The following is a 23957-nucleotide window of genomic DNA, read 5'->3' as shown; positions in this document are numbered from 1 at the left end:
GTCCTATTGAAGAAAAAACCTCTATACTCCCCTTTGACAGCTTCGCCCGGGCCAAAAGGAGAAGACAGAGCCGTGGGGCCGGGAAGAAGAAGTCAAAGTCTATATGAGGATCCACCATTGAGTATAGTGAATTTATTACTTTTATAAATCCTGGAGCCCAGATTTAAAAAAAAATTGTAATCTTCAATAAGGTTAGGTTTAGAGATGAGCGAACATGCTCGTCCGAGCTTGATGCTCGTTCGAGCATTAAGGTACTCGAGACGGCTCGTTGCTCGGACGAGTATTTCCCCTGCTCGAGATCGAGCATTTAATTAAAAAAACACAGTGAAGAACAATGAAGAATAGAATTAAAACAGTGACCACAGTGAACACAGGATCATTTAAGTGAAAAACACAGTAAAGAACACAGTGCAGAATAGATTACAGATGTTCGGCACATCTGCTTACTTGTCGGAAGATACGCGCGGAACCGTGCGAACAAAATAGTATGTGAAGAACAATATATATGTGTGAAGAAGACATTGCAGAACACGGTGAGCAGGACAGAGACAACGAGGAGCAGCACAGAGACACCGGGGAGCAGCACAGAGACACCGGGGAGCAGCACGAAGACATGGGGCAGCGGCAGCACGGAGACATCAGGCAGCGGCACGGAGCAGCACGGAGACATCGGGGCACGGAGACATCGGGGCACGGAGACAGCGGGGCACAGAGACAGCGGGGCACAGAGACAGCGGGGCACGGAGACAGCGGGGCACAGAGACAGCGGGGCACGGAGACATCGGGGCACGGAGACAGCGGGGCACGGAGAGAGCGGGGCACGGAGAGAGCGGGGCACGGAAACAGCTGGGCACGGAGACAGCGGGGCACAGAGACAGCGGGGCACGGAGAGAGCGGGGCACGGAGAGAGCGGGGCACGGAGAGAGCGGGGCACGGAGAGAGCTGGGCACGGAAACAGCTGGGCACGGAGACAGCGGGGCACGGAAACAGCTGGGCACGGAGACAGCGGGGCACAGAGACCGCGGGGCACGGAGAGAGCGGGGCACGGAGACAGCGGGGCACGGAGACAGCGTATCTCCCGACAAGTAAGCAGATGTGCCGAACATCTGCAATCTATTCTTCACTGTGTTTTTCACTTAAATGATCCTGTGTTCACTGTTTTTATTCTATTCCTCACTGTTCTTCACATCTGCTAACTTGTCGGGAGATAATATACGCGCGGAACAGTGAAGAATAGATTGCAGATGTTTGCATACATCTGCTAACTTATCAGAAGACATTCTTTTTAAATTAATTAACACATTTTATTCCCGAACCATGGTCCCTTTGAAAAATGCTCGGGTCTCCCATTGACTTCAATGGGGCTCGTTACTCGAAACGAGCACTCGAACATCTGGAAATGTTCGGCTCGAGTAACGAGCACCCGAGCATTTTAGTGCTCGCTCATCTCTAGTTAGGTTATTGAAGATTACAATTTTTTTTAAATCTGGGCTCCAGGATGTAAACACTCTCATAACCCTAAATGTCTAGTGACAATAGTGACAATGTCCATCTTTCCTGCTAACCAATCATGGTGTATTATCTGTTTCAGGTCAATCAGTATAGACCCTGATGTGTTCCAGAATAGTCACATCTGCATTCAGTAAAGCAGGTGATACTTGATTGACTCTTCCATACGTCAGAGGCTACCAACGGAACATATGTTATATGGGGTGATTACATTGTGAGCCCCATTGGGGACAGGGACTGATTTGGCAAGCTCTTTGCAGTGCTGCGTAATGTGTGTGTGATATAAATATAAAGGAATTATTATTATTCAATATAAATCTAATGTTGTATGGAGTTGTGACACAGCTGTGTTATCATTCTTGTAACTTGTAATTTACTATTATGTTAATACAGATGTGATGAGAATCAACAGTCCCTTCATATTACACACAATTTCTAGATCTCAGTCTAAAAATAGGATTTTTCTGATCAGTTTTAGCACTTTGCTTCTTTGCAGCCACAGAAAACAAACTATGTAATGTGATCTGGAGAGTCTTGGGAGTTAATGGTTTATTTTTCCCCTCACTCCTAAATATCTTGATTTGACATGAACTTTTTACCTCCAGCAGCTGCTTCCCAGCTACTTGTAAGCACTGATTAGATATACAGTAGATATGGCCTTAGTCTGTATTTCTTCTGTTCTAACAATGCCACCTTCCCTTCTATAACTATTACTCTGAGTGAAAATCATGCATGCAATAAGAACCCGAAGGGGGAGGGAAGCTCCTGACTTTTGAGTGCCAGATTCCATTTTCCAACTTTACAAGGGCCTTCATCTCCATTGTAATGCAAATACAGTTCTCTGAGAGCCGCAGCCAATCAGGGCCAGCCGCCTTGTGGGATTACCTGGTTTTGGTAGAGTGATGTGGAGGAGAGGGGGAGGAGGAGAAAATCATTCACTTGTGACAAAGTGCTGGTTTTTACTGCCTTGCAGTCTCAATGTAGGAAAGGAGAAAGTCCTAGCCACAAGTTCTTGAGAGAGATGCATGTTCTGAGCTCTTGTTGGCTTCTCTCTGCTTGTCCATGTTGGAGGATATATTGGAACAGAGGTTTTTGTGTGTTTTTCACATGCTGTGTACAGAAAGAGTTGATTCTGGACTTTTAATATTGAAAGCGTCTCTTTTACTGCTGTGCTTTAGCTTGGAGGTTGCCTTTCCTCCTACATCCACAGCCATTTCCCGCAGTCTCTGCAAGCCTAAGGCAACCTACAACATTTACCCATGGGACATTATGTAAAAATGGTAAGGATCATTATTTCTTTTTAGAAATGGATAATGCATATAACTAAAGTGTGGATGAACTTGGCTTCTTACTATTTCATGTAAGCAATAAAGGAATCAACTATTTTGGGGTCTGTTGTGGAATCCTGTATGGTGAGATACGGTAGTCTTATTGTCACTCTAATATAACTTGAATCAATGCTTATTATTATTATAATACTGTTGTTGTTCCTTAGGTTATTATTGCTGTTGTTGTTGTTGAAGCTACATAAACAGGGACTGAAAATGAACATGAATTGTACATAAGGGAGAGACTGACAATTCTGTCCTACGGGACTTAACACTTATGGTCCTTATATAACAATTTTAACACATTATCGGATTGCTACATGTCAAATTCTGGCGTATCTGTCAATGATAGCAAACACATTCATTTTGCTTTGTATCCTTCACTGTCAGCATTTGTTATTATAGCTAGAATCTCATTGTCCACATTTTTCTTTGCTTGCCTATGAACAGGTGTATCTGTTAGCAGGTATGCTGTGTGGGTTCTGAAAACTTGCTAGTCTGGTGTTACATTTCTATGTAAAGCCATGTAAATAATGTAAAGGAATGGTAAGTGCAGACTTGTAAATCTAGTGCTGTGGGTGCTGTAAAAATGGAATTGCATGGAGTATATAGCATAGTTTATACTGAAATAGCAGGGACAAGAATATAATTAAAGATTGTAGTGCCAAATATCTCCCCTATGTAATGATTCAATTAAAAAGGAAATGTTATCTAGATGAAAGCATAGGACAAAAAGCTGCCAGATATACACAGTGATCACTGTCCTATTTAGACTGTCAAATCTCTGTTTCTTGGGACCATAGGGCACGATTATGTTTATCGGCTCCATTAACAATTAATGCGGGTTACACATTATTACAGTTACATTCATTTCCTGTCTTTAAAATATCTCAAAATTGGCCCATTCCCAATCTGTGCCAAACATTTGACCTTTTATTCGGAGCAATTCTCCACTTTTCACTTCAGACAATCTACGCCAGATTTATCAAGTACATACAGATGTGGTTGACACAGTAGATGCCTAAATTCACAAAAATGTCTATGCCGAACATCTCACCTCCCCCCTTTCCCCACTGGTAACACCTGGTAACTGAGACTCGACCAAACATTAACATCTCATATGCCAAAATGAAACCACATTTATCAACCTCTTTCTGCCATTACAATCAATCTGACAAGCAAAAGATAGCCAAAGAGGTCTTCTAAGAAACCTGCTTTATGATAAATTGCATGGCTAAAATCAAGCCTGAAATCTCATGTCTACAGCCAGCATGTAGGGAGACATTGGGGAAGATTCATTATGCCATCTCCGCCAGTTTTGTGGTCAGAAAAAAACTCAGGAATCTCACCCTCCCTGACAATTTTCTGGCAACTCTGACCCACACACCACCTTGGGTGTGATGGGGCGGAAAGGTGGCGGAGAGTGGGGTGGGCTGGTGTGTGAATCCCTGTCCCGCCATATTTACTATAGTCTCCAGCAGAGAACTGGCGGAGGCTATAGGAATAAAAACTCTTCTAGTTACAACCTGGTCCACAGGTCAGAACTGAAGGAGTTTGCACGCGTATCCACTTACAGGCCGGAGTCTCTTAGTGGATACAAGCATTAGTGTGCCAGCGGGGTGAATTTTAAGGCAATCTAAACGCCAGTCTGAATGAATTCCCCCCATTGTGTGTATGACGTTCCAACAATGAAGCAACAGATTTACCCACAAAACTATGCAAATCCACAATAACACATTGTGTTATGATGGGTAGTTGTGCCAACTTAGAAACTTAACTTAACCACATCTGTGGTTTTAAAGTTGCTTCAATTGTATAGTGGTGAACTTGCTAACATAAAACATTGCATCATCTATTGCTCTACCTTCACATAGTACATTCCAGAGAAATGTGGTGTAAATTTATTATGAGTATTCACTTACGCCTTGCTTCAGGAGTGTGTGCTGTCAACTGATTGATATGCAAGATTGCTGTCTTTTTGAGAAATGCCAGAGGTAAGCTTTAGTATCAGACATTGCAGCTATATAATTCATGGTTAACTCCATGGGAACAGTTATTGTAGAAAGTATTAGACAAACATTTATTGTCCCAAACTGATGAAGAAATGTGGAAATAACACATGTAAATGAGTCCATAAGTCCACTGGGTATGGGTTTAATTTGATAGATTTGCATACAGACAGATACATGTGCCTGGCACTCCTCTGGAATTCCTGTGTTTATAGCAGTGTTTAATATTCTCAGACTCATTTTCAGCCAATTCAGTTGTCTATAGGCAAATCTTGCAAATCAAGCCTACCTTATGCACTTGTAGGTTCATCTGCAAATTCTTAAAAATATGACATTTCTGTATTGGCCACAAAGCTCCCACCATTCCCAAGCAATCAATGGGGTAGATTTATATAAAAAGTGACCTAATGTTAGACTGTGCAGAGTTAGACTAGACAGTCTTATTCTGCATCAGATCCACATCAGTGCCTGGTGCTGGGTGATAAATCTTGTGCAGTATTAGACCGTCTGGTTGTACTCTGCACCTCCTATTAGTTGGCTTACTTTACGCCAGAAAGTTAGGAAAAAATTATCTTGAGTCAAGGCATTTTTGGCGCACAGACTTTTTTAGGTCTGAGGCCACACCCCTTTTCACAGTTCATGTCCCTTTTGTTGTGATAGACGTAGGAGAAACAGAAAACTCTCTAAAACCCTTTATAAATGTGGTGCAAACAGTTTTTTAGTGCATACTACAACAGAATTTTGTCATACGGGGAGAGCCAGACTGTCTGTTCCAGCCCAGGGCGACCCATCTGACAATGGAAGCAATGGAAGAAACTAGGGAAATAATTACATCTATGCTGGAATCAGTGGAACGATGCCTATTAGGTTATGCAAAGAGTTGAGGTTAAAGAAGAGGGGTGAAAGGTCCTCTATAAGGGGACATACAGTATTTGGCACTCATCGCAGTTATGAAATTGTAGCATGTGTATTTCCAATTTGTACAAAGTTTTCTTTCAGACAAGGAATTTATTTAACAAAGTAAAATTTAAAGAGGTTGTCTGGGATTGATAAATTGAAGAGATTGCAGTACCTTATGCAGCTCATTTCAGGTAGCCAGGCATCAGGTCTGATATCCAAAAGAAGAGTCAAAACCAGAAAACCCCTTTAATTTATGATATAAACTTGTCATCGCCTATAATTGTGTTCTGAAGGCTGAAGCCTTCAAAGCTAAAGTCTTCCTGCATTCTCTGTCCCTTGCTGCCTCAATCTCTGCTCAAGAACAATAACTATTTCTTATGTAGGAGAACCTAACTTTGCATGATGGTAGCTCTGATGACCTGTCAGGATATGTGTCTGTTTTGCAAACTACTTCCAGCAGTAAGAAGGAAATTGTGAGTTTAGCTCTGCACTATAATCCAGGTCATAACCCAGGATCAGTAGAGGATAAGTAACAGTGATGTAAAATGAGGATTCTATTCTGTAAATCAATCCAGATATTTACCACATATAATAATAAAATCTTTATTACTATAGCGCCATCATATTCCACAGAGCTTTACACATTTGACTGATGGCTATACATACATAATAGCAATGGCATTGTGCATAACATATAGATGCAAAAGTCTCTACCATTGCCTATCAGCTAATTTCAATTTTCTCCAAAACAAATCAACAATTTACTGACATGTGATGTAATACTACGTCACTTGTGGGTGTGGGTGCATGTAGAGAGCTCACGGGCTGAGCCCTCTCCATGGCCAGTAAGTCTTTGCTGCATATTGCAGCAAAGGCTTACCGGCTAAGGAGAGGCTATGGAGAGGGCTCACAGGCTCACCAGGCATGTGACGTATTATTACGTCACATGTCGGTAAGGGGTTAATTTGTTTTAGAGAAAATTGAAATTAGCTGAAAGGTAATGGTAGAGACTTTTGCATAAACAGGCAGTCCCTGGGTTACGTACAAGATAGGGTCCGGAGGTTTGTCCTTAAGTTGAATTTGTATGTAAGTTGAAACTGTATATTTTATAATTGTAGATCCAGACAAAAAAATTGGAGTTTAAACATTTTTTGCTGTAATGGGACCAAGGATTATCAATAAAGCTTCATTACAGACACCTTACAGCTGATTATTGCAGTCTGGGACTATATTAAAGCATTCAGAAAGCTTCACCGGAGGTCAGAGGGGTCTGTCTGTAACTATGGGTTGTCTGTAAGTCGGGTGTCCTTAAGTAGGGGACCACCTGTATATGTTATGCACAATGCCATTGCTATTATGTATTATATATGTATAGCCATCAGTCAAATGTGTAAAGCTCTGTGGAATATGATGGCGCTATAGTAATAAAGATTTTATTATTATATGTGGTAAATATGTGGATTGATTTACAGAGTAGAAGCCTCATTTTACATCACTGTTACTTATCGTGTGTTCCCGCTGACCGCCCCGTGACGTCATTGGGGAACGGCGATCCGTCGCCATGGTAGAGGAGTAAAATCCCAATACAGTATACAGCCATACTGTAGTATGGCAGTATATGTTAGGATCGTACAGACAACCTAGGGTTAAAGTACCCTAGGGAGTCTGAAAAATAGTAAAAATAAAAATTAAAAAAAAGTTTAAAAAAAATTATTATAAAAGAAACTAAAAATTCTATAAAAAGTGATCAAAAGGTCGTACAGTCCTAAAAATGATAACATTGTAAACGTCATCAAAATCTGCAAAAAACAACACTACCCACAGCTCCATACATCAAAGTATTAAAAAGTTATTAGCGCCAGAAGATGGCAAAATCCCCCCAAAAAAGTTTGTACAGGTTTTAATTTTTGCAAATGTATGAAAACATTCTAAGACCTATACCAGTGGTGGCGAACCTATGGCACGGGAGCCCTTTCTGTGGGCACCCAGGCCTTCTCCCCTAGCACAGAATTTGAAAACGTGACTCAAGGCTTCCTCCTGAGGTCCAAGACAGCCATGGACATACTATGCTCAGTGCTATTTTAAAGCGAGCCCTTCTTGGCTGCCAGGACATCTCAAGAAGCAAGAAGGTGTGGACAGAGATGGATTATCAATGGAGCTCCTGCTGTGGGTCCCCTGATTCTTCCTCTTCAGGGAACCCTGGAAGGAAGCTATAATCCAAATTTCTCCATCTTCTTTCTATTGTATTGTTGTTCTCTAGACACCAATACAATTGAAACTTGTGATACACCAGGGATCAATAGGTTATTGCTTAAATTGTCATGTTGGCACTTTGCGACATAAAAGTAGGTTTTGGTTGTAGGTTGGGCACTCTATCTCTAAAAGGTTCGCCATCACTGACCTATACAAATTTGCTATCCCCGTAATCGTACCGACACAAAGAATAAAGTAAACAAGTAAACATGTCATTTGGGGCGCACAGTGAAATCCGTAAAATTCAAGCCCACAAGAATACAGCACAAATGGGTTTTTTTTACCAATTTCACTGCATTTGGAATTTTTTTCCTGCTTTCCAGTACACGCCATGGAATATTAAATACCACCATCTTAAAGTACACAAAAAAATTAAAAAGTTATAGATTTTTTAAGGGGGGGAGTGAAAAATGAAAACGCAAAAACGAAAAAGGGCTGCGTTGGGAAGTGGTTAAAGGGGTTGTCCGAGTGTTAGAAAACACTGAATGCAGGTCTGGGGAGGGCTTTTTAAAAATAAAAGTGTACTCACCTCGTCTGACACTCCCGTTTTCCCTCCGTCGGACCGTAAGTTTACAGGGCCTAGGAAGCTCCGCTCCAACTACTTCTGGGCAGACCGACACACCAACCTGTCCCCTTGTAGCGGCTCTGTATCAGCAAACATACAAGGGCACAATTTCAACGGACTGCGGCGTGTGACATCGGGAACACCGGACGAGGTGAGTGCATGTTTATTTTTTTAACAAGCCTTCCTCAGCCCGGCTCCGAGTTTTATCTAATACTCGCACAACCTTTTTAAAATCTTGCAAGACACTAGCAGTAGGCTCTACAGGCTTTCATCCCCACCACAACCCCTCGGGGGCCACTTGTAGATTCAAAAAGACTCAAAATCAAAATCTTCTACTTACTTCTATATAGTTTGGGATATTCTTCTGTTGGTGGAGAAGTCTGCTATATTTTCTTACTGCACATAAAACATGTGAAACAGCATTTACTAGCAGTCTCATCATTGTTATGTATGTGACCCACTGTATTTTTACAACTTCCTCTGCTAATTCTTACTATTACTATCCTGGCAACACACTTTTCTTTACAATGCTTACTCATTTTCTTAAGTAGGACAATGCTTGGTGAAGTATAATGAACCTAAGGCTGATAGCAATAGTATACTGTATTTGCAATTCAACTGATAGTATATGATTATTATTAATAGCATATTGCTTCTATATCTTTTTTATACATAGGGTTAAACATATGGGGACATCCAGCTGTCAGAATTGTTTTTCCCCCAGGGAGGTCGCATTATCAGTTTATTTTATAAGGTCTTTATACGACAGAGTTTAAGCCTTTCAGTGTAGAAAATCCCCTGCAATGCAGACAGGATCACACTGTACATGCTCTAAAAAGGAATTTCATTTCCCCCCACAAAGAGACGAAACTAAAGGCAACCAGAAAGTGTCGCAGGTGGTATCTTTTTGTTCTAAACCCTTTGAACAGCTCCCAAGAATTTGATTTCTAAAGATATTAAGAGAGACCCAATGAGTTGTAGGGGGAAGACGGTTGAATAGTTTACATGGTACAATTGTTAAAATGGGCTTTAATAAAGGAATCGTGGATGTGTATTTGAGAAGTGTATGGAATATAATATGGTATGCTTCTACAACAGAAAGGGATATTTATTGGGAAACTCTTTCATAAAACCAAGCACTCCTTTGGAATATAATGCCAGGTGAAAACGATCAAATTCAATTCAGTGACGTTTTGGCCTATCACAGGCCTTTGTCAAAAACAGATTGTTGTAGAGAAGTTTAGCTGGCACAGCAAGCGCCTGGTATGGACACAGTGTGTCGGGGAATGACACGCTGTGTCTATACCGGGAGCTTGCTGTGCCAGCTAAACTTCTCTCCATGCTACAATGTTCTGTGTTTGACAAAAGTCTGTGATAGGCCGAAACGTCACTGAATTGAATTTGATCGTTTTCACCTGGCATTATATTCCAAGGAGTGCTTAGATTATTCTCTATTTTGAAGTACTTGGGATGGGAACCCTAAGCCTTTCTAGCGCCCAAATTAATCTACCATCAAACTCAAGCCTGGCTTCCTTTCTTCTAAAATAAACTTTTAAAATTTTCCTTATGAGTCTGAGAGGCTCTGGTGGGTGTTTCCAGAGCCCGTCATCCTCCCCCTTTTCTCTCCCCCTCACTCTGCCTGTGTACTTTTAGCAGCAGCAGGAAATGTAGGGGAAGGGGAAACCTTTTCTGCTCATTGTAACAACCAGTGAAAAGACATCACTGAAGGGCTATGGAAACACCAACCAGAGCCCCTCAGGCTCAATAGTATAATTTAACAAGTTTATTTTGGAAAAAAGGAGGCCATGGATAACAAATATAAGAAGATTTCCACAGTCATGGTGTCTGGATATACAGTATAAGCAAGTGTCCCTGGTTTATCATACTTGATTCTGATATATGTGGGGCAGTTCCAACTCTTCCTAAATGGAAGATGTCAGGAGAAAGAAGGATAGGGCTGTTGGATTTCTCATGGGAAGCACAACCACCACTAAAAGTGTCTGGCAGCAACTTATTCCACTCTCCTCTTTCAGGACACATCCATTCTTGGCCGAACATGGGAGATTAGCACAAGTTGCCAGTCTGCCAAATGAGAATTTGAATAGATACATGCCTCAGCTGTGAAGCCCTGCAACCCACTTTTTATAGTTTTAGTTTATAGTTGTTCTTTTTTTCTTCGTAATTTAAGCCATGTTTAATTACACAAAGAATGTATTCACAGAATAGGAGTTTTCATAGCTATCCTAACCAATACTATATTCTGGTGAATATTACTGTGACTGTTATATGGAGGATTATATGTTTTTTTGTGTAGTATAGTACATAGATGTGGAAATTTTGTTGGTGAATAAGTAAAGATGGTTTGCATCTGTGGCAGTGAGACACCATGCTGTGATTGGTTAAGAAGAAGAGAAGTGGAAAGAGTCACTAGAAGTGATGAGAACCAACGTCATAAAATGAAGTGGACCCTCAGCAGACATGGGTAATACAAACAAATGGCCAAATGGAGAACCTGAATAGGTCCAGATCTCTAGAATAAACTAGGATGAAAAGGCATTGCCCACAATACACTTCTGTATCTGTAAGATCCCATAACTATGTTGTTCCTAACAATTATTTAATGGTTCACAGTGACTTCACAATCTGCTTGATGAATGCTTAAAATACTTTAAAGATGAAAGAGACACTGGCTATAGTGCAGAGTTTTCTATGCAATGACATTGTCAGTGTTCTGTAAATCTAACTATTGTGACCCAGAATGCTCTCATAAGTTCCTCCTAAGGATGGCGTCATATGAACAATAAACAACACATTCTTCCTCCCACCCCTAAAGAAGCATATAGGAAGGAAGTCAATTTGTAAAAAGAGCATTGAAAAGTCAAACCTTGAATATCTTGCACGGAAATGTTCCCTTTTGCTTCTGAACAAAGGACTACCTTTCTTTTCCATAGTCCCTTTATAGAACTAAATCATTGCTTGTCTGCAGACCTGTTTGGGGAAATCTTTGCTCATATCAAAGTACATTTCAGCTGCTCACAATACAACGGTTACTGGGTTGCTTCCTAGTGAGCTTTGGTGTGAATAATATCTATGATCACCTATGTAGGTGAGGAAATAAAAGACTATATAAATGCAGACAGAAAATTCAACATTTTGGATTATTTAGTATTTTCAAGTAGAAAGAGATTGATATTAGGCTAAGGCAGGCAGCTGGATGCACAAGGGTGCCATTAAAGAGGACCTGTCACCCTAAAAAAAAAGGCACTAAAGTAAGCAGCTCCTAGCTCTACCCCATTTTTCTGCTAGCTCCGATAAAGCTAGCAGATACTGCAGTGCCGTACCCTAGGAACGGAAGCTGGCAGTTTAACACTGCTAAAAATGGGGTAGGAACTTCTTACTCCTAGTTCCTTTCTTTTAGGGTGACAGGTCCTCTTTAAGCTATATCACTCTATCCAGAATATTTAGATAACAAGACCCAATAATAAACTAAACCTTTCCAACAAGTGAGGTAAAGCCAAGCTATCACTATTGTACAGGAATGAAAATCTTCATCTGAATTGAACAGGGACACAAATGTAATAATTGAGCCCACACCACTGACCTATTTGTATGAAGCACTCAGAGACAAACGTCACACCATTACTGCAGAGGGGTTCGTTCGGTCAGACCTCCAGTAATCAGACTGTTATTCCTTATGTTTGGGGTTTAATGGTTAAAGGTATACGAAGGGAGAAGGATTTAAAGGAAATCTCCCATCCAAATCCATCACGATAAACCAGGAACATTTACTAATAGATCCAGGCACTGTGACTGTGGTAATCTTCTTATATGTGTTAATGATGGCCTCCTTCCTTCTAAAACGAACGTGTAAAAAAAATGCTAATGAGGAGGTTCCCAGAGCCACCTGTGCTGCAGATTCATATGCTGTTATAATGTGATGACACTTCCTCTGCTGCAGTGAGATTACATCAGGCTCTGACTCTGTGCTCTAGGAACTGCCACTGTAGCCCTTTAGGCTCATTAGCATGATTTTAAAAGTAGATTTTGGGAAGGGAGGAGACCATGGATAACAAATATAAGATTAGTACAGTCATGGTATCTGGATCTATGAGTTAGTGCCACTGGTTTATCATTCTTGATTTTGACGATAAATTTCCTTTAAGGCCGGTGCAACAAGCCCAAACACTTTTCTGCTGACTTAAAAATAGACAGCTTCTATGCTTGTGCATGTGATTGTGTGTGGTCTGCATAGTCTTTTTGATTAGCCTTCAATGCATGGTTGTCAAAAGATCGTCACATCATGTAATTTTAATGGCTTTTCGCTGCTATTCTATACATTTATTATCCAATTGTATGTTAATAATCTGGAACGGTCACAGCACAGTCTGTTAAATGAAAAGTCTGAATATGTGGGTGGATTACTAGCTGGAAGTATAATAAAGTGCTTTGTTACTACTGTAATGTGTGCTTGACTTTAAGGCTCTTTAGAAATTCTAGTTTATTTTGTTAATGGGTTTTATCTTTTAATGTATTTATGACAAAGCAGCTGCTTGTTGTTGCTATATAACACGAGCAACTGTATGTCGTTTTATTGTATTTCAAAAAACATAGAGTTTTTATCCAACATACTTTTATATATTATTAGCAATTAATTACTAACAATCACACATTATTGTATGTGTTTATTTATAAACAGAAGCAATTTCCTATTGAATTAATGTTTTAATTGCTTTGTGTCACCTAATAAGGTGTCTTTTTCTAATATGCAAAGACTGGTAGTACAAACAAAAGATTATAGGCTGTGGCCTGCATTGAGGCCCAGCAGTTCCAAGTCATGCCTCTGTACACTGCAACTGTATGCCTCTGACTTCATGTTCGAGTAGACATCATATTACAAAAATATTCTCAAAATATGCTTCGAAGGGATGATATCTCAATAACATTATTAGTATGGATGCATCATAAAAAAACATACATAGTTCCTTCAGCAATATTTGTATGCATTGATACAAGCTTCATAGAGAGTTAGACATACATTTACATTTGGATCTTGTGTAGTCGAGATAAGGGACTTACATGACATATGAATCCATGGAAAGAATATGTTTTCCTATCCCTGCTCTAAACGTTTCTTGCTGATTAATTTGCCGGGGCAGTCTGTGTATTAGATCTGTTGCTCCTCAGTCACGCCACGTCCTATCTGACAGGTTTCATTTAAGAACTTGTCATAGACCGCTGAAGAGTTAAGCTCAAGCAGGACAGGTGCCAAAAAAGATTTGCTAAGAGGCAACTACTGTGTTACTAGAGGTGTGTGTGTCAAACTTAACAAGTCAAGATAACCTTACTATTGACCCAGTGGGTTAATCTGGGACTTCATCCCAGAAAATTTTAATAGCTTTCTACCATTTCCTATGACAAGCAGTCCTCCAGCTCTGTCTGGCAGAGCTGCAAAGCATTGCATGAAAATGAATAGATTTTACTTTTATATATTAGTTCACATCTGCATTCAAAAATTCCATTGTTGATGGGTCTGTAATGGACCTTAAAAAGAGGTCTACCAGGTTCTTCTATAGTATCCATCATTTTTACTATTAAAGAATCATGCTGCATTTTAAGTGATATAAAGGGAGCCTTACAGAGATTAAAAACATCTTAATTTTAGTTATGGTATTTTCTGTTCTCAAACTGCTGTCAAATATACTTCTCCCCAGCAGTGAAATGGGTGGAGACTAACCTCTTTCTGTACCTGCCCTGAAGCTGAGTTGAATTGAGGTTGCCCTCACTTCCCATAAAACATTATTTTATTTCATTCTGCAATGTAACAGGAAATTCAGTAAGATTTCTACAAATAAATCCACTGAGCACTGCCAACTATATATAGAGGATCTATATGGTGACTAACCTGGCATGTTTCATCACATGCAGGAGCGTGCAGCATGTATTAAGGAGTAGAAACCAGCCATAAAATTGTTAAGTCTAAGGGTTAGTAGGTTCTCTGTACTGTGTAGAAAGTGCCCAGGATAGAAGGTGGTGGAGGAGTGCAGATGAGTCTATGACACAGCATGAGGTGCAGAGAAAGAGACATTTCTCCAGAATCAAAGACTGGGATGGAGGGGTTGATAGGAAGATATTTTATCTCACTATTCTGTATAGCAGACTTTTACATCCACAGAGCACCACACTCTGCAGCAGCTCTGCTACCTAGAGTGCACACAGAGAACACTGTCACATGACCTCCCCCTCCTTCGTCCTTAGTGAGCAGGGAGCAATACCCCTTCCCCTTTTTCAGCCCATATACCTAAGCAACTCTACTGATCATAACATTAATCAGTACAACCAGGACACAAAGCTAGGGAAGAGACTGGCTATTGGTTTGTAAACAAAAAATGTTGTGCTTGAACTGCAAATAGTCAGAAGCTGTTAATTTGCAGGATTATACATGGTGTAAAGCAGAACTATGCCAATATAATATACACAGTGAACAAAAATTTTTGCAAAAATGTTACAGCAGTATCACACCAATGATTTCTAATGTGTCACATATTTCATTAATAGTCTTTCATAAGCTGAGCGAGTGCTGAAAAAGTAAAATGGCTACCCTGCTAGTTTCCACACTTTTCCCGGCGCCTGTAGAGCTACTGATACTTGTTTCCATTGTATTAAAGACAACAGATTACATGCAATTCATTAGAATGATCCCAAAAAACAAACATTAGTCAGAAGAAGGCATACACCTTACAAATGGACAAGAGGCCTAGCATTTATTTGAGGCATTAAGAAGTTTCTGTTTACCAAGCACTTCTATGGATTGGGTACACAACATCTCATAAATAATCAAGTATGCTCTATACACTCTGATGAGTAGTTTTCCCATGGAAGACATAATGAAAGAGTCTTTTAATGCAAAGTGTCATTAGATCAAAAAGGAGGCAAACATGCAGATCTCTGCAGGCTTTTGAAAGCCATCTCTTTGGTTAAAAAAAAGCTCTTTCATCAACATCCATTTTTATGATTTTAGAATATGTGAGTTCATCAAAGAAATTGTCCAGAATAGTGCATCTACTCACAAATTAGAATGAGCTACAATACCAGACAAATATAGGATAAAGAGGAACAAAAAAAAAGCCAATGTGGCTAACTAGTCTTGTAAGGAAAGCAATAAGTGAGAAAGATAAGGCGTTTAAGGTGCTAAAACGTGAAGGTAGCTATGAGGCATTACAGGATTATAGAGAGAAAAATAAATCCTGTAAAAAGCAGATAAAGGCCGCAAAAATAGAGAGTGAGAGAAATATTGCCAGGGAGAGCAAAAATAATCCCAAATTATTTTTAAAGCATATAAATGATAAGAAACTAAAAACGGAGAGTGTGGGCCCTCTTACGAATAACATGGGGGTCATGGAGGAAGGAGATGAGGAAAGGGCCAATCTACTGAATGTCGCCTTCTCGACTGTCTTTACCTAGGAAAACCCCCTGGTGGAAGACACGATGAGGAATGATGTAAATTCTCTTTGGAATGTCAACTGTTTAAATAAGGAAGAGGTACGGCACTCCCTTGCAACCTCAAAGATAGATAAATCACTGGGGCCAGATGGCATATACCCCCGGGTTCTACATGAACTATGTACCGTGATAGACAGACCGTTATTTTTAATATTTGAAATTTCAAACTTATGTTGACTGGTTATGTTCCACAGGACTGGCGCATAGCAAATGTGGTACCAATATACAAAAAAAGGATCAAAAAGCGATCCTGTAAACTACAGACACGTGAGACTAAATTCTGTAGGTGGGTGGGGGATATTTGAGGGGTGAGTTAGAGATGCTATCCTGGAGTATCTCACTGTACATAACCTTTTAACCCAGCGTCAACATGGGTCTATGAGAGATCGGTCCTGTCAGACTAATCTGATTGGTTTCTATGAGGAAGTAAATTCCAGACTGGATCTGGGGGACGCTGTGTATGTTGTATATCTGGACTTTTTAAAGGCATTTGACACCGTGCCACATAAAAGGTTGGTACATGGGACTAGGGGAAAATCTGTGTATTTGGGTAAGTAATTGGCTCAGTGATAGAAAACAGAGGGTTGTCATTAATGGAACATTCTCAGATTGGGTTGACCTGATTAGTGGTGTGCCACAGGGGTCAGTATTTGGGCCACTTCTTTTTAATATTTTTATTAATGACTAGAGATGAGCGAGCACTAAAATGCTCGAGTGCCCGTTATTCGAGTCGAACTTTTCCCGATGCTCGAATGCTCGTTTCGAATAACGAACCCCATTGAAGTCAATGGGAGACTCAAGCATTTTTCAAAGGGACCAAGGCTCTGCACAGGGAAGCTTGGCCAAAAACCTGGAAACCTCAGAAAAGGATGGAAACACCACGGAAATGAACAGGAAACAGCAGGGGCAGAATGCATGGATGCCTCTGAGGCTGCCTAATCGCACCATTATGCCAAAATTATGGGCAACAGCATGGCAATGACAGAGTGACCGAGTGAGGCGAGATAGCATCTAAAACACCCAATAATTGACCATGACACTATTTGATTGCTATAACGGAGATTTCCCACCCCAAAAAAAAAATGAAAAGAGAAAATTTATTTTTCGTTTTTAGAACTTTTTTTTTTTATTTCTTATTGAACGAAACACGCAGTACGCTTCACCGGCAGAGAGAATGTGGTATGGGATTTCTGGAGACTTGCTTGCTAAACAGTAGCAGGCAGACTAAGCTAGATGAAATTGCATTTGCACCACTGACAGCACACAAAAGGATTTTGTGCTGTGACTTTCACTTTCACTTTTGAAAAAAAAATTAAAAATCAGTAGACTGTTCCTTAATCAATCAAACCCACAATAAATTGTCCCACTTAGCTGTTTGAAATGGATATGTGTGTCACTAAGAGCCAAAAATAATGTTCGCAAGTCTCCCTGCAAATTCGTCACAATATGGTAGTAGCTGCACTACTAGTGCCAGCAAGCCCAGCCACAAGCAAATAAAAAAAAAAATATTGCTATTGTAGCCCTAACAAGGGCTGTTGGGTTCTTGTAGAATCACTCCTGCCTAACACTAATCAAATAGAACACCCTAACACTATCCCTGACCAGCAGCAGCTCTATCCCTAATGGCATCCAGGCAGAGAATGATCTGAGCACCGCGGGCAGTGGCTAGTATATTCCATGGTCACCTGATCAGGCCAGCCAGCCACTGCTATCGACATGTAAGTGTACCACGTGATGCTGGGTGTACTGCAGAGTCTCCTGGCTTGTGATTGGCTCTGTTTCTGGCCGCCAAAATTCAAACGGCGGGAGATGCCATTTTCTCAAGCTGGCCAAATATTTGTCTGAGCAACGAGCAGCTGCGAGTACGCTAATGCTCGAACGAGCATCAAGCTCGGACGAGTATGTAAGCTCATCTCTATTAATGACCTTGTAGTGGGTTTACACAGTCAAGTTTCAATATTTGCAGATGATACTAAGCTGTGTAAAATAATAAATACTGAGGTCGATAGTTTAGCATTACAGAGGGATTGGTGGAAGCTTGAGGAGTAGGCAGAAGAATGGTTGATGAGGTTTAATGTAGATATATGTAAAGTTATGCACTTGGGCCATGGAAATAAAAAGTATAATTATGTTCTAAACAGTAAATTACTTGGTAAAACTGGAGCTGAAAAGGACTTCGGGGTAAACTTAATTTTAGTGACCAGAGCCAGGCGGCTGCTGCTAAAGCAAATAAAATCATGGGATGTATCAAGAGAGGAATTGATTCTCATAATAAAGACATAGTTTTGCCCTTATATAAATCCCTGGTCAGACACATGGAATATTTTGTACAGTTTTGGGCACCAGTGTATAAAAAGGACATAGTAGAACTGGAACGGGTGCAGAAGAGAGCAACCAAGATTATTAGGGGAATGGGGGGACTAGAATACAATGACAGATTACAACATTTGGCATTATTCAGTTTAGAAAAAAGACGACTGAGGGGAGACCTCATTACAATGTACAAATACCTGAACGGAGAGTACAAGGATCTCTCCAAAGATCTTTTTATACCTAGGCCTGTGACCAGGACATGGGGCCATCCTATATGCCTAGAGGAGAGGCAATTTTACCATCAACATAGACAAAGGTTCTTTACTGTAAGAGCAGTGAGACTATGGAACTCTCTGCCGCAGGTGGTTGTTATGGCGGATTCTATGTACATGTTCAAGAGAGGCCTGGGTACCTTTCTGCAGAGAAAAAATATCACGGGTTATGGGGAAAAAACATTTGTTTGATGCTTAAACGTTTGACTTAATGGACTTGCGTCTTTTTCCAGACATATATACTATGATACTGTTTCATTTTTGGTAAAATAAAACTCTTCTTGTCTCATACCTAAAGTCCCTCGGCGGAGACTGATGATGTGGATGAACAGTTTTCTGCAATAACATCAATTAAGTCTGAAATATTAGCCAATCAAATTGTGAAGCATCAAAAGCTGACTGTGGGGCATGCAGAAGGGGACATTACAGGCGTTGTACGAACGACCCCTTAACGGCCCATTTGGTAAGCTGATTTGGGACTCTACTCTCAGACCTCTGTTTATGCAGCAATCATGCAGTAAAACATTCTCTCTGAACAAGATCACTTACCCAGACAAGGTGGGAGTGGTAGTAATGGGGACGTATACAATTATATAATTACAATGCATCACAATACAATTGTCAATGTATAATGTAATTGAGACTGAATAATAGAGGAGTAGGCATATTCACATAAGCAGGTTGTTGTGAGCTAGGAATTTGTTCAGGACTGATTAAAGCCAGGTGATACATTTTTTACTGCATGATAATTCTTAGAGTAAAGTAAAATGTATTACATTATCATAGATAAAATGTTACATGCTTTTATGGTACTAACTATAGACTGCCAGGATTGGAAGAAAAACTTCCTAGGACACAGGAACACAGTTGTTTTTCTTACAGGTATTATAATGCACAGACAACCTGTTTGCTAGCTTCACACATTTTGAGGCCTACATGAAATGTTCTTGGTTTTGATGATATACACACATTGTAGTAATTCAATAAGACTGGCGTTTTGAACTCAATATAACTAGCAGAGAATCAATCTCCCCAGTTATATTTATTTCAAACAAAACTTCCAAATTCCATAATGATGGGCTGACCCTTTAACACTATGACTGGGCTGTAGTTGTCAGGGAAGGTTTGGTGGGTCAGAAATTTCGATTTCTTTTTTCTTGGGAAGATAAGCTTTCTTCTGTTCTCCATGTAGCTCATATGTACCACTCTGAGTACAGTATGCATGTATAGAAATTCTCAAGTACCAGGCAGTTGCGTCCAAGATAGGCTCCGTAGGTTTGTTCTTAAGTTAAATTTGTATTTAAGTCGGAACTGAATATTTTATCATTGTAACACCAACCAAAATTCTTTTGTCTATGTGACAGTTGGATTATAAAAATATTGGATTGTCATAAGAACCAGTATTAACAATAAAGCTTAATTGTAGACAACTTTGATAACTTTAAAAGCTGATTATTGTAACCTGGGACTAAAGTACAGTAAATTACCAACATCCAGAGGTCCGTTTTGTAACTAGGGGTCATCTGTAAGTCGGGTGTTCTTAAGTAGGGGACCGCTTGTATATGGCTCCTTTGCAATACCGTCTCTTTACCCTACAATATTTACATACATTTTATCTGCTCTTTTATTCACACTCCATATAGAACAACATGTAATCTGTTTCTCATCTGACATTAAAATAGTGACTAAGACATGAGAGATTTTTTATAATGTCTCCTAGATAGTACCCAGAAGATCTGCCTGTGTTAGAAATAAAATACTTTGTTTGACATGAATATATTAAACATATCAGCATGCTCAGAACACATTAGATAAACTTCTTTTATGATTTATAACTGTAGAGAAAATGAACCTTGTGCTGCCAAGAAGCAGTGAAACTGGTTTCTCAACCATGAAGTAGACATTTAAAGGGAATATGTCAACAATTTTCTTTTTGACATAGTGAAACATATTGCATTTTTCTAATCTGTTTTCGGATTGTTGATTTTTTTCTTCTAGTTTCTGTCTATTATTATGGGGGCTCCCATCTTGTCTGTGCTCTAGTAACAACATTTTGTGGTATGGTTTATAGGTGCCTCATGACAACAGAGATCAATGGTCTAGAGCCAACTCATGGAGGTCTATAGAGAGATAGATTGCAGGTGTAAATAGGATGTTGATGCTGCACAGAACAATCCTACAGAATTAGCAAGTGTCTTTATAAACTTCTAGGAGAAACAAAAAATACGTTCCAGAATTATCTGCTTGGTAAGAGAAGTATATTCTTTACATTCTGTCAGATAACAGGTCCTCTATAATGAATTAAATTTTGTTAAATATTTATTTACAGAATTATTATGAGAGTATTCTTTTCCAATCAATATGCAATATGAGACCTATCAATATCAGATTAGTGGGGCTCTGACACTGTGCTGACACAACATTAAAGAGGAACTGTCACCTCTCCTGACATGTCTGTTTTTAGAAAATACTTGTACTTCCCATGAAATACCTCTCTTATCCCCCCTAGAACAAGGGAAATGAGACTTGAATTACATTTAGGTGAATAGGAGCTGGACTTCGGTTCAGTTAACTGTATGTGTTGGGAGCTTTCCCATTGAATTGATATATCATCAGTAAAGGTCTGACATATGGATTCTGCACATATACTTGTCCAGATGCTGAAACCTGTATGTTGGTTGGAGCTGGAAGGCTAGAGCTCGATCCATAGTTGACATTTTGAAGAACTGATATCCAGCTTGTATTGACTATACAGAGGATGTAGCCAGGAGTGAAGCTAAACTCTCTGCTGCCTGAGGCAAACTTTAGCAATATATCAGGTTACTTTTATATAACAGTGTCACTGATTATGACATCAGGTATGAAGAAAAAAAAAATTTTAAGTGTGAGGTCTACAGGTGATGCGGCAGGTGGTACTGCATGAGGAAAGAAGCAAAACTTCCCTCATGGCCGGTGCACCCCTGGATGGAGCCCTATGCTCAATTTCCAGGATAGGCTCTATCTATAGGTACCCTGATTGTGCGGGGTCTGGGTGTGAAACTAATCAAACAAATGGGGGATCTCTCAGAAATTGATAAAATGGCAGAAAATGCAAGTTGTATATAGGAACATGTTGACAGTGACAATGTAATGTTAATAATAAATTCATTGAGAGTTTCTGAAACGAAACAATATTATATCGTGGCTATGGGATTGGCATGAATGAGTTTTACTTTTCAACACGCAACCTTTTATGAGATCAACTGTATTCTAATTTTAGCTGAAAAATGTTGTTCTTCAGCAAATTAAAGTGAATTTGCCTGTTAGACACCTGCATGAGTTTTAAAGTACTTTTTCTCCAACATGTATGGAATGCAAATTATTCCAAATATGCAAGCTTAATTCAGGGCTTGCTCCTTATGATACATTTAGCCCTTCCTTGCCAGACAGAGTCTCTAGTATGACTTCTGTACTAATTGGGAAACCTGCAAGAATTAATAAGCGTTCTGGTAGAGTAGTATTGCAGTAACCCATAGAGGCACAAAATAACATTCCTAGTATCTCAGTCATGCGCAATATGATCCAAATTAAGGAGTAACTTTCTTTTGTGAACACCAAAAAAAGGCTGCAAACTTCACACATGCATTTTGCAGGTTCTTATAGACCATCTGTAAGTAAGTGGCTGCGTTTTTTTCAGCTGTAAAGAAATTTACAGCAACAGGAAGTGACACATAGTATATTAATGTCTGTGAAGAACTGAATGAAATAACCTTACCTAAATCTTCATGTATTTATTTCTGCTTAGTTCTCCTAAAATGGAAACCTAGTACTTTCTGTATTTGTTTATACAGCTTTAAGCAGTTATTTCTAACCCTTACCGACTATTGTATTTTATAAGCACTATATTCTGACAACAATTTTCTAGTCCTGCTGTTTCTTACTTTTACATATAGCTACAAAACAAAGACTTGCTGAGCATGGAGAGATAAACTGCTTTGTTAGAAGATAGTGCTTTTAGAATTCATAAGTCAAGCAGACTGCAGAAAGAGATAAAAATCACAGGGAGAGTAGTCATAAGCCAAATTCAGTTTGCCATAGACAGATAGGGGCGGATTTATCAAGCTGTCTGAAAGTCAGAATATTCCGAGTTGCCCATGGCAACCAATTACAGCTCAGCTTTCATTTTCCAGTGCTCATGAATATTTTAAAGGGGGGCTGTGATTAGTTGCTATGGGCAACTAGGAAAATTATGACTTTCAGACAGCTTGATAAATCTGCCCCATACTATTCAGGCTTTAACTTGGGTCCTTCTTATCAATAGAGAGATAAGGCATACCCAAGAAAATACATAAGAAAAATGTTCTCAACTCACCCTGCACAATATTAAAATATTAGAAAATGAATTCAAAAGACAAGAAATATCTGTTTGTACTTTTCTTGAGAGGATAATATTTGTTTTGTTCATGCTAATTTTTTTTTTGTTTCTTGGCACACTTTAGTCATATAGATATGATATAGCATTAAAAATTGTTTGGTATCAATGATGATCCCTTTGTGCATTCTAAACTGACAAATTGTTATTCTATTTATCTACAGAGGTTTATTCATTGAAAGGACTGGGTGTTGTGCGACTTGCTTGGCGACAATAGAAAATTCATCCATCAGTTTTGGAATATGCCCAGGAGAAGGACTTAAACTGAGGCTAAAAGACAGGTAAGATGAATGTAAGAGGAGTCAGTGAACTGAGTTGTACAATCAGAGACTCTGCTACTAAAGGTTAATTAAGTTAACACTTGAGTGACCCGGCATATTTGGTCCCTAGTGCCAAGAGTTATTTTGGTGTTTTTCTTTGTGGGATTCCAGGATTTATACTATTTCATTTTATTAAGAATTTTTTGCAAGTTGGCAGGGTGAATATTCGAATAATCAAGGAGTGGCACTGGTAGATAGGGTAAAATATGATGAAGAACAGAATAAGGGGATCTTTCATTAGAATAACACACTGAAATTCTTATCTTGCCAATTGTTGCAGAATGGCAGGGCAGATGCTGAAGTCCAATAAATTGGCTGAGGGTCACAAAAGGAATACAGAAAAACAGCACACACACCTTAGCAGAACACACGCCTTTGCTCAAGCATCTCCTTGTTGAAGAAACTGCCTTTTATAGCCCACAGGTGCAGAGAGTAGGCTGGAAGCAGAATTCAGGGACTGCAATTCACCAGCACACGACTATGGTTGGTCTATGAAAAACAAGTTTTGCGCTGGCTGGATTTCACAATTCAACCAGTGCCCTACACCAACCTAGGGCATGCGCCTTCGGCCTTACAG

At 39.7% G+C, this 23957-nt stretch overlaps 1 protein-coding gene across 6 annotated transcripts in view; it reads left to right on the top strand.

Annotated features, from left to right (window-relative positions):
* The window catches only part of SHROOM3 (shroom family member 3), a 236223-nt gene that overhangs the window by 156741 nt on the left and 55525 nt on the right, over positions 1-23957 (top strand). For 3 of the 6 annotated variants that reach the window (XM_072115744.1, XM_072115788.1, XM_072115753.1), the window contains one exon: positions 23225-23341. In XM_072115744.1, coding sequence (XP_071971845.1) covers positions 23225-23341 — 117 coding nt within the window. Of the gene's footprint in view, positions 1-2461; positions 2790-23224; positions 23353-23957 lie in introns of those variants that run through there. The other 3 variants (XM_072115762.1, XM_072115779.1, XM_072115771.1) reach the window with 2 other exon arrangements.

This window comes from Engystomops pustulosus, chromosome 1 (assembly GCF_040894005.1).
Source record: "Engystomops pustulosus chromosome 1, aEngPut4.maternal, whole genome shotgun sequence".
Classification (NCBI taxonomy): domain Eukaryota; kingdom Metazoa; phylum Chordata; class Amphibia; order Anura; family Leptodactylidae; genus Engystomops; species Engystomops pustulosus.
This window is presented reverse-complemented; position numbering and strand designations above follow the sequence as displayed.